General features: G+C 46.8%; 1 protein-coding gene across 10 annotated transcripts in view; it reads right to left on the reverse strand.

The window, feature by feature from the left end:
* Window positions 1-15163, reverse strand: part of SELP (selectin P) — a 39752-nt gene that overhangs the window by 2507 nt on the left and 22082 nt on the right. For 3 of the 10 annotated variants that reach the window (XM_049633894.1, XM_049633884.1, XM_049633892.1), the window contains 6 exons: window positions 13626-13811; window positions 7553-7738; window positions 5923-6135; window positions 4468-4653; window positions 3143-3262; window positions 44-74 (listed from right to left, as the gene is read on the reverse strand). In XM_049633894.1, the coding sequence (XP_049489851.1) occupies window positions 44-74; window positions 3143-3262; window positions 4468-4653; window positions 5923-6135; window positions 7553-7738; window positions 13626-13811 (922 nt within the window). Of the gene's footprint in view, window positions 1-43; window positions 1419-3142; window positions 3263-4467; window positions 4654-5922; window positions 6136-7552; window positions 7739-13625; window positions 13812-15163 lie in introns of those variants that run through there. The other 7 variants (XM_049633886.1, XM_049633885.1, XM_049633889.1 and 4 more) reach the window with 7 other exon arrangements.

The following is a 15163-nucleotide window of genomic DNA, read 5'->3' on the forward strand; positions in this document are numbered from 1 at the left end:
AAACTAGAAAAATTTACTCAACCATGCAACATGTCTCTCTTACCTTTGAGGGTTCAAGGGGCTTTCTCCATCATCTGGAATAAGCAAGAAGACACAAATGATTGGTTTAAAGGAAAAAAAACCCTAGATGAACGAGAAAGGTCATCAGTGGTAAGAGTCATTGGGGAAAGTCTGTTACTGATTTTCACACAGGCTCATTATCAGGGGTGCATTGGGAACAAGCTGTGCATTGGGACCCGTGTGGGGCTGAATGAAAACATTTGACAGTATGTAATCCACACTCCACTCATGTTTCCTCTCTTGCTTTTCAGTGACAACCTCTTCTTTGTCCTCTGGTCCTTGCCGTCAGCCTCTCGGCTGTTTTTGGTTGCTGTTGACATTGAGATCGCTGGTTCTTGAAACCCATTTGTTTGGCACTTGAGGTCCCCTGCCATTGCAACCTGTGCCACACTCCCCCAGCCACTAGTTGGGAAGCTGATTGTGTAAACAAATCCATACCCACATAACAAAGGCTGTTTTCTTTCTCTGGTAACATGGGTGACCAGGGCCTCCTGTCTTAATCCAAACAATGGGCTCGCAGAGTGGAAACTTTAAATATGGCAGCCGGCCTGCCCATCGTCCCATGGAGAGATAAAAGGGGAAAGCATCTTATGGCTAAATAAATTTAGAAAACACTAAGCCAAATGAAGGGGAACAAGTATATTTATTACAGGGCACTATTGAGCCTTCAATGGGATAATGAATGTGCATTTTGAATTTGCAGGAGAGGAACAGAGTACGCAGCATTTTCCTATTATTTTGACCATAGAGTCCTATAAAGTTAAAATCACATTGCAACGGGTCAAGGAAAATCGCCCATCCTCACAAATGAATTTATTTATTTTTATTTTTAAAAGTTTATTTATTTTGAGAGAGAGAGAAAGAGAGAGAGAGAGAGCACTCACACAAACAGGGGAGGGGCAGAGAAAGAGGGAGACAAAGAATCCCAAGCAGACTCTACGCTGTCAGCGTAGGGCTTGATCTCATGACTGTAAGATCATGACCTGACCAACGGAGCTACCCAGGCGCCCCAGATTTATTTATTATTAAAGATATTGGAGGATGGGCGGCTGCCGGTCTCTCGTCATGGTCTGGAGGGTTCTTTGGCAACGTCTCAAATCTAAAGAAAGAAATGGGGGGGGGGGCGAAGGCAGGAATAATATGATTCCTACATGGTTACGGAGAATAGGTTCTAGGTCTTAGGAACTCTTGCTTCTGCCTTCTGGATTTGGTTAAAGAAACAGAAATGTCGCACAGACGGACTGGTGGCAGCTCTTTAAGCAGAGTGACGCTCTTTCTTTGTCTATCGTCCTACTCACCCATCCACAGGAGAGTATGTGCAGGAACTTTAGAACACCAGCCTCAATGTGATGGTGATTCTGTGAATGGAGAGAACTTACAAGTGCGGAACAAGAGGGTCTGCCCTAGAGCAGTTAATGATCAGAGCTGAAAGTCAGTTCCATGAGAGCTCCATCAGGTATGACAGCCACTCTCAGTCACCTGCATTTGAGCATTCCTGACCCCTCTGATGCCCCTTGTTACCTTCCATGAGAAATGAGGAAGAGCCCCATTAGTGTGTGAAGAGAGGTTTCTGAACTCATGACTGAGCATCCGGACCAGACAAAGAAAGAACGTTTTAATCCATAAGAGATGGTTCCCTTCTTTCATCCTAGGCCAAGCTCTTCTCTTTTCTTTTCTTTTCTTTTCTTTTCTTCCTTTCCTTTCCTTTCCTTTCCTTTCCTTTCCTTTCTTTTCTTTTCTTTTTAGTTTATTTATTTGGCAGGGGGGGAGCAGAGAGAGAGGAGAGAGAGAATCCCAAGCAGGCTCCGCATGGTCAGTGCAGAGCCTGATGTAGGGCTCGAACCCACGAACCATGAGATCATGACCTGAGCTGAAGGTGGATGCTTAACCAACTGGGCCACCCAGGCTCCCCTAGAGCTCCTATTTGATGAACAGTCTGATAAACACAGCCTCCCTCACAGAGCGTCTTCATCCATTGGGTCACTTCCCTGCTTCCATCCTGCATCGGCCCCGCAAGTTTTCAGGAGAACGTACAGATCTCTCAGTGTGCCACCCCAGATCATGACTGAGCAGCTACCCTCCACGCCTCTGGCTCCATCTCTCGCTTCCTCCACAGCATTTTTGGTTCAGAGGCACCAAAATGCTGAACGTCGCGCTTGCCTGGCCACTTACCCCTTTCAGGTCTTTCCACACACCATTCTCTCTGCTGGAACTCTATTTCCATTTATTTCCGTTCAGGGAAATCCTTCTTATCCGTCCAACGTAGAGCTTAAAGGAGCCTTTGCAGACCTATCAGTTTGGTTGAGACACCTCTCTTTTGTGTTCCAGTCATATCCAGGGTGTGTTTTGGCCTCACACAGGTACTACTTCTGCATTAGCTTAGATTTCACTTATCCGTCTCCCTACTGGGCTTGCACAGTCTTTAACATCATGGCCATTACCCTGGGTCCCACTACCGAGCACTGCCGGCCAATAAATGACTATTGCATGAAAGAAAGATGAGGAGGGGAGCATGGTCCTTTCCAGTTGGTCTTGGTGGTAACTAAGGTTACCTAGACCTGAGGCCTCCCAATGCCAATGGGCCAAGGGGCATCATCAGAATTTGGAGGGGAGGGCTTTTGAGAAATTCAGTTTTCCAGACCAATTTCCAGATCTCTCTTTATAAGGATCTGTATTTTTAAAAATTTTTTAAAATGTTTTTACTTATTTTTTTGAGACAGAGAGAGACAGAGCATGAGCCGGGGAGGGGCAGAGAGAGAGAGAGGGAGACACAGAATCCGAAGCAGGCTCCAGGCTCCGAGCCGTCAGCCCAGAGCCCAACGCGGGGGTCGAACTCATGGATGGTGAGATCATGACCCTAGCCGAAGTCGGACGCCCAACCGACTGAGCCACCCGGGCGCCCCTGTAATTTTTTTATAAAGGTGATTCTGATGCGAGGTCAGTTCCCAAGATAACTTCTCTTGGGCTTGTTTCCTTTGAACGCAAACATGTTTTCAAACATGAACTCCTGACGCTGTGGTTTCATGGCCCCTCCCCCGTGACACTAAAGAAAAAAAGAAGGAGAAGACTCTTTCCTATTTACCTTTTTGCCTGAAACGCTTTCTTAGGAGAGCCAGGAGGGTCCCACACGTCACCAAACCTATTGTAGAAGCCACTGCCCCGCCAAAGTAAGTCAGGGCTTCCTGGATAGTCAGCGGCCCTGCTGCAAAACAAACATACACGCGGGGCATGAGAAGCGTGTTGTGCAGAAGACCATCACTCTTCCAGAAGGGCCCCGAGAAGGGCCTCAGAGCTGTGAGATCAAGTCCTGTGCTGACAGCCTGGCGCCAGACATCCGGAAGCCATAAGACTACTGCAGTAGAATGCTAACCGGGGCCCAGTTCTATTCCCAATGCTTCAACATCAAACGTAATTTCCAAGGGAGTCAGGTGAAGGGGCCCTAATAAAGTGGATGAAAGGATTACGGGGGGTGGGGGAGAGGGGCAAGTGGGTGATGGGCAGGGAGGAGGGCACTTGTTGGGATGAGCACTGGGTGTTCTATGGAAACCAATGTGACAATAAATTATACTAAAAAAATAAAAATAAAAATCTAAAAAAATGTGAATTAAATGATTAAAGAAGTAGAAACTTAAGCAAATAAAATAAACCATGGGTAATTTTTTTTCTTCGGCAATCAAAGACTTAGTTATGCAACAAAAGGTAGTCCTGACAAGCCGTAGAGAAAAAAGTGAAAAAGGAAAAGGAAGGTGGGTGAGATAAGCCTTATAAACAGATGAAGCTTCATTTAAACAGATCCATGTGTTTTTAGAGGCGTGTGGTACAGAAAATTCTTCTGAGATCATTAATTAGGAATCTTCACGAAATAACCTCCCATTAAAAAGGTTCTGAAACTTCAAGATGTATTTATTACACACAGGTTATAAAGACATGAGAAGGTGCATCTGGCAAATCTGAGCTCCGCACTGGGGTGGGGATTGTCTGTAGAGTCATTGAATTTCATTCCCACTGCTCTGCAGGAGGCAAGGAGATTGTGCTTGATTCATTGTGAAATATTTATTAAACATAGGGGAAACCCAGTGAAAGTGAGACCACTGTCAGAAATACACAGACCAGGGGCACCTGGGTGGCTCCCTTGGCTGAGCATCTGATTCTTGATTTCAGCTCAGGTCATGATCCCAGGGTCATGAGATCAAGCCCCACATCAGGCTCCGTGCTGAGTGTGGAGCCTGCTTGAGATTCTCTCTCTCTCTCTCTCTCTCTCTCTCTCTCCTGCTGCCCCTCTCCCCCACTTATGCCCTCTCCTCTAAACTAAAGAAAGAAAAAAAAATAAAGAAATACACAGAAAAGGAATACTGATTTTGTTATGTTCCTTATCAAATGACTTCCTAATCCATATGGAAAATATACCTTGGCAGGTTGGCATGGGGGTTGACCACTGGCCATTCTCTTGGCATGCGGTTCTTGCTGAGCCATTAAGTAACTGGCCTTCTGGACAACGGAAGCTGCAGGTTGAGCCATAGCTGAAATTTTCCCAGGGGTTGGAGCAGTTCATCGTGCCTGGCTCGGTAACATGCAGCTCAGAGCACTTGACGGCTGCAGAAAGAAGGAATGCGGGGAAAACAAACATTTAGAGGGAAGGTGACAGAGATTCTGGTTTCATTTGTGACCTGGGTAGCGTTGCCAGCAGCTGGCGTAGGAATGTGAAAGATCAGAGGGGACGAGCCGCTGCTGACATTCACACCAGCTCCTCCAAGATCACACATACTAAGATGTCCGCTCAGAGGATGACAGCCGAAGAACCAGGAGGGAGCATTCAATAAATACCTCCTAGTGGCTCCATCAATCTTACCTACAAAAATACTACTTTCAATATTTGGCTTCTCCAAAGCACCGCTGTTCTAAATGTTATTCTTGCAAATTGCCATGGGCAATTTGCTGGCATGGCAGCACGTGTTTATTGAGACACTTGGTAAGCGTTCAGCACGGCTGGCCTCTGGAAGTTTGAATGAAGTAGAGAATGTCACCCCCTTTCAACTTTTCTTCAGGGAGGGGCGCCTGGGTGGCTCAGTCGGTTGAGCGTCCGACTTCAGCTCAGGTCATGATCTCACGGTTCCTGGGTTCGAGCCCCGCCTCGGGCTCTGGGCTGACAGCTCGGAGCCTGGAGCCTGCTTGGGATTCTGTGTCTCCCTCTCTCTCTGCCCCTCCCCTGCTCGTGCACTCTCTCTGTCTCTCTCTCTCTCAAACATAAACGTTAAAAAAAAAAAAAATCAAACTTATCTTCAGGGAACTTCGGGTTATTGTCCCTAATTCGTAGATAGGAAACTAAAGCTCAGGAAATAAAGTTGAACTCAAATAAACATTCTTGAGAAATGGTGACATTTACAAAGCCCTGTTCCCGTGCTTCATGGGGAATACAAAGCCGGGAGAGACACGGTACCTCCCGCAGGGGGTGACAGCTCTTCCAGAGGTATCATACATGGCGTATCTTTTCATTCAGGTCCCAGCTATGAAAACACGGCATGTTCACACTATCACATAATTCCTGGAACGGCAGCGTGTATTTCACAACTCGTACGCCGGGTTTCACGTTCCGCGTGCTTGCTGTCCTCGCACACTTGGACATTTTACAAGCGTTTCCTCCCTTACGTCTTCGAGAGCAGGGCACTCGCTTGTGACACAGCAAGGGGAGCGGCGACACGCCTGCGGCAGGTTACCTCTCACCGGGATCGGTGGGGACTTCACCGAGGAGCCGACGCGTGAAGGGGTCGTTGGGGCTGGATGCGATTTCAACAGGTAGGTGCGACGCTGTGCGTGGGCGCCAGCTGGAAGATAGCACCCAACCGCCTGCCCCGTTGCCATTACCTCTGCACGTGGGAGCTCCCGCCGTCCATTGTCCCGAAGGCCTGCATCTGAGAGCACGGCCTCCCGTGAGGGTGAATCCAGCGTGGCATCCAAAGTAACACGTGGTATTCGGGCCAAAGGTTCCCAGACCATGCCTACAGGACACTGTTCCCTGCTCCAGAGTGATGAGGGCTGGGCATCGAACCTCTGAGAGAGGAGCTGGTACCACACCTGCTGTGAAAAAGCGTTTCCATTTAGAGAGATCCCAGTCACGCGGGGCGTAGCGGCGTGAAGACTGGCGTGGCCTAAGTGCCTTCCACTCTTTCTGTAGCAACGAAGGCTCTAGTGACGGCTCCTCAAGGAAGTTGAGGAAAATTGGCGATCTCAGGTATGGAAAACCAGGTGAGAAAAAAAATACTGAAAAATACCCTTGGGGAGGTAATGCTCTAGGCCCCAGGAAGAACGGGGTGTGGGGCATGAGGTCAATGTTACCAGTATTGACAAAAGAAAAAAAAAAGAAAGGAAGAAAGAAAAAGGAAGATTTTTGCCAAAACATAGAAATTCAGTAGAAAGCGAAATACACACAGGCCAACTGCCTGCCCTCGCTGCTTCATTGGGAGGTGGCATTGCCTGCTGGTCAAAGGTCAGCACGAAATGTAAGGTATGCACGATGCCACTGGCTTTGTCGCTAACTTTCCACGTCGCAGAAAGATGCTCATGGACCTCTCTCTCAGTTCCTTGATTTGAAAAACTGAGTTCGTGACCCCACGCCTTGTACTTCTCGTCACGGTGAATGCATGAAGAACATGCAATCGACTCAGTAAAGGTCTCTGAGCAAAAGAGGCCAAAATTGCGAAAGAAAATTTCTGCTTAAGAATTGGGGCGCCTGAGTGGCTCAGTCGAGGAAGCGTCCGACTTTGGCTCGGGTCACCATCTCACAGCTCGTGAGTTCAAGCCCCTCGTCGGGCTCTGTGCTGACGGCTCGGAGCCTGGAGCCTGCTTCGGATTCTGTGTCTCCCTCTGTCTGCACCCCCCCCCCCCGCCCGCCACGTGCACTCTGTCTCTCGCGTTACCTCAAAAAATAAACATTTAACAAGAAAAGAATAAATATAACTTCAGGGAGCCTGGATGGCTCAGTCGGTTAAGCGTCATGGCTTAGGTTTTGGCTCAGGTCATGGTCTCACAGTTGTGAGCTCGAGCCCTGCATTGGGCTCTGTGCTGGGCAGGGAGCCTGCTTAAGATTCTCTCTCTCTCTCTCTCTCTCTCTCTCTCTCCCTCTGCTCCTCCCCAGCTCGTGTGTATGTGTGCACATGCTCTCTCTCTCTCTCTCTCTCTCTCTGCTCCTCCCCAGCTCGTGTGTATGTGTGCAATGCTCTTTCTCTCTCTCTCTCAAAAGAAGGAAAAAGAAAACAGCACCAACATATCTTTTATTTCACAAAAGTGAGAAGTCCTGTCACTCCTTCTCCTTATAAATTCTTAAATCCGTAGGCTATGTTTCCTAGATCCCAACAGATTTTTCGTAACAAGAAACAAAGCTTTCACGATAATAATGCAATCACGCATAGCTGTCACGTAGTAAGAGCTTATATGGGCTTTTGTTACTTTTGAAGACGTTTCCAGAAGAAGAGTGGTCTCAGTGAGTGTATTTTACCTTTGCAGGTTGGTGGAGGTGCTGTCCATTTTCCGGAAGCTGTGCATTCAACATCATTAGATCCCTCCAGCTTAAAGCCCTTGTTACAGGAGAAACGGCAGGTGTAGCCAACACTGAATTCTCTGTGGGTGTCAGAACAAGCCAGGCTTCCCTGCTCTGGGGCAAATAATTCTGGGCACTTGACGGCTGGAGAGTCAAAGAAATGAGGTCACAATCTTCAAGTTTCCTCAGAAGCCAGTTTTGCACTGAATTCATTCATTCATCTATTGAACAAACACTTACTGAGCACCTACTAGGTCAGGTGTTTTGCTAGGCAGCAGGTGTCCCACAAAAAATAGGACACAGGCCATTTACTACAGAGGCAGGAGGAGGGATGGCGGGCGCACAGAGGGAAGTGCAGGTAGGAGGGACAAAAATGAAGTCAAGGATTTAAGCAGTCACACTGAAGAACCCACAGTTTTATCCTTTTCTCTCTGCGCCTGTGCCTCCCATGGCTCTCCCGATCCAGTCTGGATGGGTTCAGTCTAGGACTCACTTCTGCCCTGCCCGAGGCCGCTTCCTCTTAGGTAGCCTGCCATCTCCTCAAATTCAACATATCTAAAAACACAATGACCGTCCTCTGTCCTAAACTTTTGCCTCCATTTGGATCCTCAGGCTGCTTTTTTTTTTTTTTTTTTTTTCAAATACCACAGTTCCATAGAACAGGAAAGCGGAAGAGCTCCTGGCTAAGCTAGATTAGTCCCTGGAAATTCCCTGAACTGACTTCATGTGGACTTGCCTCTCGTTCTTGGCTCATGCTGCCCTGAATTTCTTTCCGTTTTCATTGAAAAAAAATCCCACCCGTCCTGGAGGATCCGACTGAATGCAGCCTCCGCAGAGCGTCTCCTGATCACCGCAGGCTAAAGGCTTCTCCTACGAACGCATCAGTTTTTCATCTGAACTCCTATGTTGTCTTACCACAGGCCACGTCTCCCCTCACCTACTGGATGGAACGCTTCTAAAACCCAAGAGCCGTAAGACTGTGTGTCTTTCACAGCTCACGCTTCAGGGGCTCAAGGGCTAGTGTTCGGCAATCGTTTGCCAAGTGGATGAATACAGGAATTTTTAATTTAATAAACCATTTCCTTCAAAATCATTTTACAAATTATTGCAGTTATATATTTCTGTTAGGATCATGCCTTTTTCTCCATTAAATTCTGACATAAGACTATTATTTATTATCAAATATTTGACAAACTGAGTGACTATTTTTTTCATTTACTTATTTGTTCATTTATTGAGAGAGAGAGAGTGAGTGAGCATGCAAGGGAGGGGCAGAGAGAGGGGATGGAGAGAATCCCAAGCAGGCTCCGCACTGACAGTGGGGCTCGAACTCATGAACTGTGAGATCATGACCTGAAGCTGAAATCCAGAGTTGGACGCTTAACCGAGACACCCAGGCGCCCCTACTCTTTCTTTAAATCCAAGCTTTCTGAAAGCAGTGCCTCGGTCAGTCAGGCTCATTTTGCTTAGCACTTTTGCCTTAAAAACAAAAGAAAATAAAACCTCTTGAAGTCCTAGGTAATTACTTCATGGGAATGTGATATTTCTGGCCTTTCCATATCACCCCACGTGTTTTCCGGTGACAGGCTATCCGTCAAAAGATTGTGGATCCTCATTGCCTGAGTCCACTCAAGTAACTGAAGTAACACACTGAATTTCAGTTTAGAATGCTCAGATTTTTGAGTAATTAATAAATGTATGTTGGTAGGTCAATTTCATTTACCAAACATTTGTTAAATATATCTATTGGTGGGGCTCCTGGGTGGCTCATGGATTAAGCGTCCAACTTTCACTCAGGTCATGATCTCGTGGTCCGTGGGTTTGAGCCCCACGTCGGGCTCTGTGCTGACAGCTCAGAGCCTGAAGCCTGCTTGGGATTCTGTGTCTCCCTCTTTCTCTCCGCCCCTCCCCCACTCACGCTCTGTCTCTCTCTCTCTCTCTCTCTCTCTCTCTCAAAAATAAACATTACAAAAAATTTAAAAAATCTATTGGTGTACGTCACAGACATTAAATCATCTGTGAACATTTTCACTAAAACAACTTTTTCAGACTCTTGGGATTTCATTCTCAAACCCCAGGAAATGCACAATGTCAGCGGCAGGAGAGCAGGGACCTTGTCATCTTTTCAACACCGCATCCACGGGACAGGGTCTGGCACATCGTAGGGGCTCCAGAAACGTTTGTCAAATGAACAAAAAAGCCCGTGAGCACAATTTAAGTTGGACGCATTCTAACAAATGTTTTTAGCTGGTCTGAAGAGAAGTGACTGTTTTAAAAAATTGATTCAAGTGACTTTCAGTACACAAAGAGGATTGCCGCAGCATTAAATCCACTTGGGGCTCTTGCTTTGGTCTGCGTTTTGTCAGTCTTGTTCCGCCAAGATTGTCGATACAGGTTTTTGTGTGTGTGTGTGTGTGTGTGTGTGGTTTTTTTGGTTTGTTTTTGTTTTTGTTTTGTATGTGAAAATCTCTGAACCCTCTTAGGTAAGAATTAACCTCGCCCAAACAAAGGCCTGTAAATAAATTTAAGGATTTGACTTTGAATCAAGTGCGGAAGTAGGTTTTCCTGCCTGAGGCAGCCTTGACGAGGTACACGGGAAGTCTAACTCCCAATCTGGAACATCATGGGCTCTCGGCAAACATGGCCGAACTACATTTGTGGAAGAGCTGAGGGCAGACGTAGAGGAAGAGATTTTTACCAAAGAATGACCTCTTGGGTAACTTGAAAAAATAGTCCTACTCTTAAGCCTCCTGTAAAACTGTCCCCAAACCTGAGTGATTACAGGAAGAATAGAAAACAGATAAGGATTGCTTTTATCACATGATTAGTGCTCTGTCTTCATGGACTTCTGAGACAGCTCTGTCTACCACAACCACCTTCACGGATATCTTCCTGTAACCCATGAAGTAAGTGTATGTGATTGCACGTCAATGTATAAATTGTTGGGTCCACTGGCACTCTGTCGTCAACTGACAGCATACTGGTTTGTATTATTTTAGACAGATTTAGTTAATTCTTCTCTGTTTCTTTGTATTCTCTCTTTTGAGTTAGATATCGTTTCTGTCAGGAAACTTTTGGAAAGAAGATACAGTGTAAATAATAAGTTTAACCAAGTTGGCTGTTCTAGACTCAAAGTTTCGAAATGAACACTTGGAACCCCCATGGAGTCGGAGAAATGTTGGAGGAGGGGAGAGAAAAACAGAGACGCAAGCCAGGCCAGAGCTTAGAGGGTACTTGTGTGCTATATTATAGGACTTGGGTGAGCAGGGACATGGCCGAAAGGGCAGAGCTAGGACTGGGACTTGGAACAAGGACCTCCTTTCCCCACTAGGGGGAGGCTGATGACTAGGAGTTGGGTCCAGCGTCCAAACATGGTCTCCAGAGCGTCAATGACAAAGTGATGAGGAGAGCCATGGTCTGAATCAAGATAGTGCCCCGACAGTTGGGGACCTGAGGGTCATAGCAACCAGATGTAAGCAATTCCGGAAAGGACTCTGGGTCCCAGAGGACTAAGGCAGTGAGGAGAGTGGGATATCAGGCAGCGCCCAAGTCCCAGAAGGCCAGGAACTGGGGTTCTAACTCGAAAGGAAATGTCTGCGGAACCACTCAAGAAGGAAATCTCTCACTGCGCTCTGACGTGAGAGACCGAACGCTCCACTGCCACACTGGCCCTGCTAACTTGGTGGCCCTCACACCACACCCCTCTGATTCAACCTAGGATGCTGCAAAACTGTGCAAAAATCAGGGTTCCGGGGTCAATGTTGAAGGGTTAAAACTTTATGGGTTCATGCACGTAAGAAAAAAAAAGGGACTCTTTGCCCACATCTAGAGAATGCATTTGGAGAGTGGGGTGCAAACACAGGGCCAAAACCAGAGCTCAAGATCAGGCTCTGACAAGGCTGAGGAATCGGAGGCCTGCTGTTGGCTAAGGCTACTGTCCGTGGTCAGGACTGGTTCTAGGCCCCAGGTGGGGCTGGTCTGCATGGTGGGGGGCAAATGCCTCTTCTCGTGGAGGACAGGGGGCTGGCAAGGTGTGTGTATGGGGGGGGGGGGACGGGCTTCAGGGAATAGAGTTATAACAACCATAGTGGTTGCATGTATGATTTCAAATTTTAGTGAGATAGTTCTTAGGCGGTTTTTTATTCTTTAGCCTTACCACAGAATGTGGGAAAACAGAACTCACGGTAAATGTCAATGGAATAGGTGGATGAGCAAATGAAAACCAAGTGAGGAAGCACAAACCCTTAGTGTTAATCCCCCATAAATGGTCTAGATTCCTCAGGTGCCTGTAGTATAGCGTTCTGACAGCAGATGGCAGCATTCTACGTCTTTAACCCCAGAATTCTTGACCACAAGTGAGACCTCAGACATGATTGCGTCCACTCCTCTCCTTTTGGAATCCAGAAAACTGAAGCCCACGGGTGTGATGGGACTTTTATGGCTCAGGAATTTGGGGAAGAGCGATACAGTTCTTTGGGTATTAATCTAGCATTCATTCCACAAGAAGGAATAAACGATATTTTAGCGCTTTTTTTTTTTTCCATATAACTAATAGATTTCTATCAACATTCTCTCTTGTCTGATCACCAGGCACTGCCATCTCTGAAGTCAATTTCAACCCTTAGAGTGGTAACCTGGCCAGTGGAAAAGAGCACCCTTAGGAGACCGACAAGGGACTTCGGAATTCTGCCACAGGGTGGCAGTTCAGGGTAGTGGTGAAAACTCCAGCACTTTAATCAGGTGAGACCTGGGTTGGAGTCCAGCTCCATACTGCCCAGCTACTTGGCCTTTGCCTGCTGTGGATCCTCTCAAAGTCTCCGTTTCTTCTTCTTTAAAATGGGGATCGTGGGGCGTCTGGGTGGCTCAATAGGATAAGCGTCTGACTTCGGCTCAGGTCACGATCTCACGGTTCATGGGTTCAAGACCCACGTCGGTCTCTGTGCTGATAGTCAGAGCCTGGAGCCTGCTTTGGATTCTGTGTCTCCCTCTCTCTCTGTCCCTCCCCCACTCACGCTCTGTCTCTCTCTGCCTCTCAAAAATAAATAAACATTAAAATGGGGATCATAATAGCCATGTTCAAGGTTGTCGTGTGGATTGAATGAGATCCTGCCTGTGAAATAGCTGCTACTTATTACGCAAGCAATAAACATTGGCTATTAGTGCTGGTCTTATTATTACTGAGCACACTGAACAATAACTTGGGCCACTGGTGCCTTTGGAAAGTAAATGCGAGCTATGAATTAATTACTTCAGCAAACTCCTATTTTAGAGCACACTACATGCTAGGAACTCGTAGCCAGATGTTTTGGGGGAGACAAAGATAGATAGGATCCAGCTCCTCCAATCCACTGGCAATAAGGCTTGTGCTTGAGCAAATGTAACCAGTCAATGATAAGCTTCAGCTGAGCGGCATTTGTCACACAGCCACTTTGATTCTAATTGCTGCAGGGACACGAAGATGAAGAAGGCACGGTTCCCGTCCTCAAGGACCTCGTAATCCACATGGAGGCAGAGCCAGGAGAGAGGTGCACGAGTAGACTGAGATCCTCAAGGGGCCAGGATGAAATCATCCGCATCCTTGCATAAGCTCGGTGCCTAGGCGTTAGCAGTGCTCACGGACGGTGCATGGAGGAATAAATTAAGTCCGCGGAAAAAGACTTGATAAGGAAGTAAAAGTCCCAGGGACATAGCTGAACTTCATCACTTGTGAACCTGTGACTTTCAGCGAGTTACTTAACCTCTCTGAGCCTCTGCTTCTCCTCCGGAAAATGGAGAGGATACAGCCTTTCCTCGTTATATTTCAGAACGGTGGTAAACATCAAGTGTCATGATGACAATTAAAATGCTTTATAAAACTGTGCAATGTTTTAAGTTAGGAGAATATTCAAAGAGAGAGAGACAGAGATTACCAATGCTCTGTGGAGAGGGTGTTTCCTTTAGCTTAAGAACAGTTTTACATGAATCCCTGGTGATTCTTCATTCTATCATATTATCCGAGAAGCCGTAAGAAAGGACACACCCACGATCCTACCTTCACATGTTGGTGGGGGACCTGTCCAATGTCCAGATGGAGCACAGTCCAATATTTCTGGTCCAGATAAAGAGAATCCTTCCTCACAGGTGAATTGGCATCTGGACTTATAACTGGAATCTCCAAGAGGCCGGACACAGGTCATTGTTCCATTCCGAGGGCTTAGCAGAGGTGTGCAGGTAAAGGCTACCCAGAACATGGTACAGGAGAGAAGGATCATTTTAGAACACGGCAAGCTGACATCAGCGTGTGCGCTGTGTGTGTGTGCGTGTGTGTGTGCGTGTGTGTGTGTGTGTGCATGTGCGTGCTGAATCCACAGGGGCAGCATTCGGTTAGACATGATCGTTTGAATTTCATGCCGCTTTATCACCAGGTAGAGGTCGTGGTTGTATAAAATAGCGACTGACAGTTGATTGGCATTCTGGAACCTTCACCCACAGGGAGCTTTAGAGGTCATTTTAAAGCTGTTGTTGTTTTTAATGTTATTTATTTTTGAGAGAGAGACCAAGCGTGAGTGGGAGAGGAGCAGAGAGAGAGGGAGACACAGGATCTGAAGAAGTAGGCTCCAGGCTCTGAGCTGTCAGCACAGAGCCAGATGTCCTCTCACTGGGCTTGAACTCCTGAACTGTGAGATCATGACCTGAGCCAAAGTCAGATGCTGAACTGACTGAGCCACCCAGGAGTCCCTCAAGGTCATTTGAAAAGGAACTGGTGCTTTGGGAAGATAGTGACACAGCTCATTTCAGTTGTCCCCGCACAGGAGTGGAAGTGGCTGCTTCCTTGACACCTTCAGAAAGGGACCTAGTGACCTTGCCAGAAAACAATGACAAATGACTGGAAGTAGGAAAACAAAGTAAAATACTTTCTCCTCCCACAAAATCTACTTTCCCCAACCAAGGAGTATAAAGAATCCGTGTCTAAACCCTGGCTCTGTTACTTATTAGCAATGTGTCTCTAGACTTTTCTGAACCTCAGTTGCTTCATCTATGAAATGGGAAACATAATACTCCTTGCCTTGCAGGGCTCCTCAGTTATAAAATAATAAGCTAGTTAAATCATGTGTAAAAATTAAGTTTGAAAATATTTTTTAAGTCATTGACATGCGGTAGGCACATAACGTAACTGGCCACCTGCAAAAGCTCTTTCCACCAATGTCATCCTACAGGGACCAGCCCCAGTGACTGTACATGTTCACCTACAAAGAAAGGTAAATTAGATCTCATGGCTCTTTACCGTAGTTTATGCATATAGAGTTTGAGGCTCCAGGGCATTTGCTTGGGTTGGAGATCATGCTCTGTGACTTTAGGCAAGTCACTTAACCTCTCTGAGCCTCAATCTCTTCACTTTAAAAATGTGGAGAACAGGGGCACCTGGGTGGCTCAGTCGGTTGAGCATCCAACTCTTGATATCAGCTCAGGTTGTGATCTCGCAGTTATGGGATTGAGCCCTGTGTGCGGCTCTGTGCTAAGCGGAGCCTCCTTGGGATTCTCTGTCTGCCCCCCCCCCCAAAAATATAAAATAAAATAAAATAAAATAAA

Source organism: Panthera uncia, chromosome F1 (genome assembly GCF_023721935.1).
Source record: "Panthera uncia isolate 11264 chromosome F1, Puncia_PCG_1.0, whole genome shotgun sequence".
In the NCBI taxonomy this organism is placed as follows: Eukaryota; Metazoa; Chordata; class Mammalia; order Carnivora; family Felidae; genus Panthera; species Panthera uncia.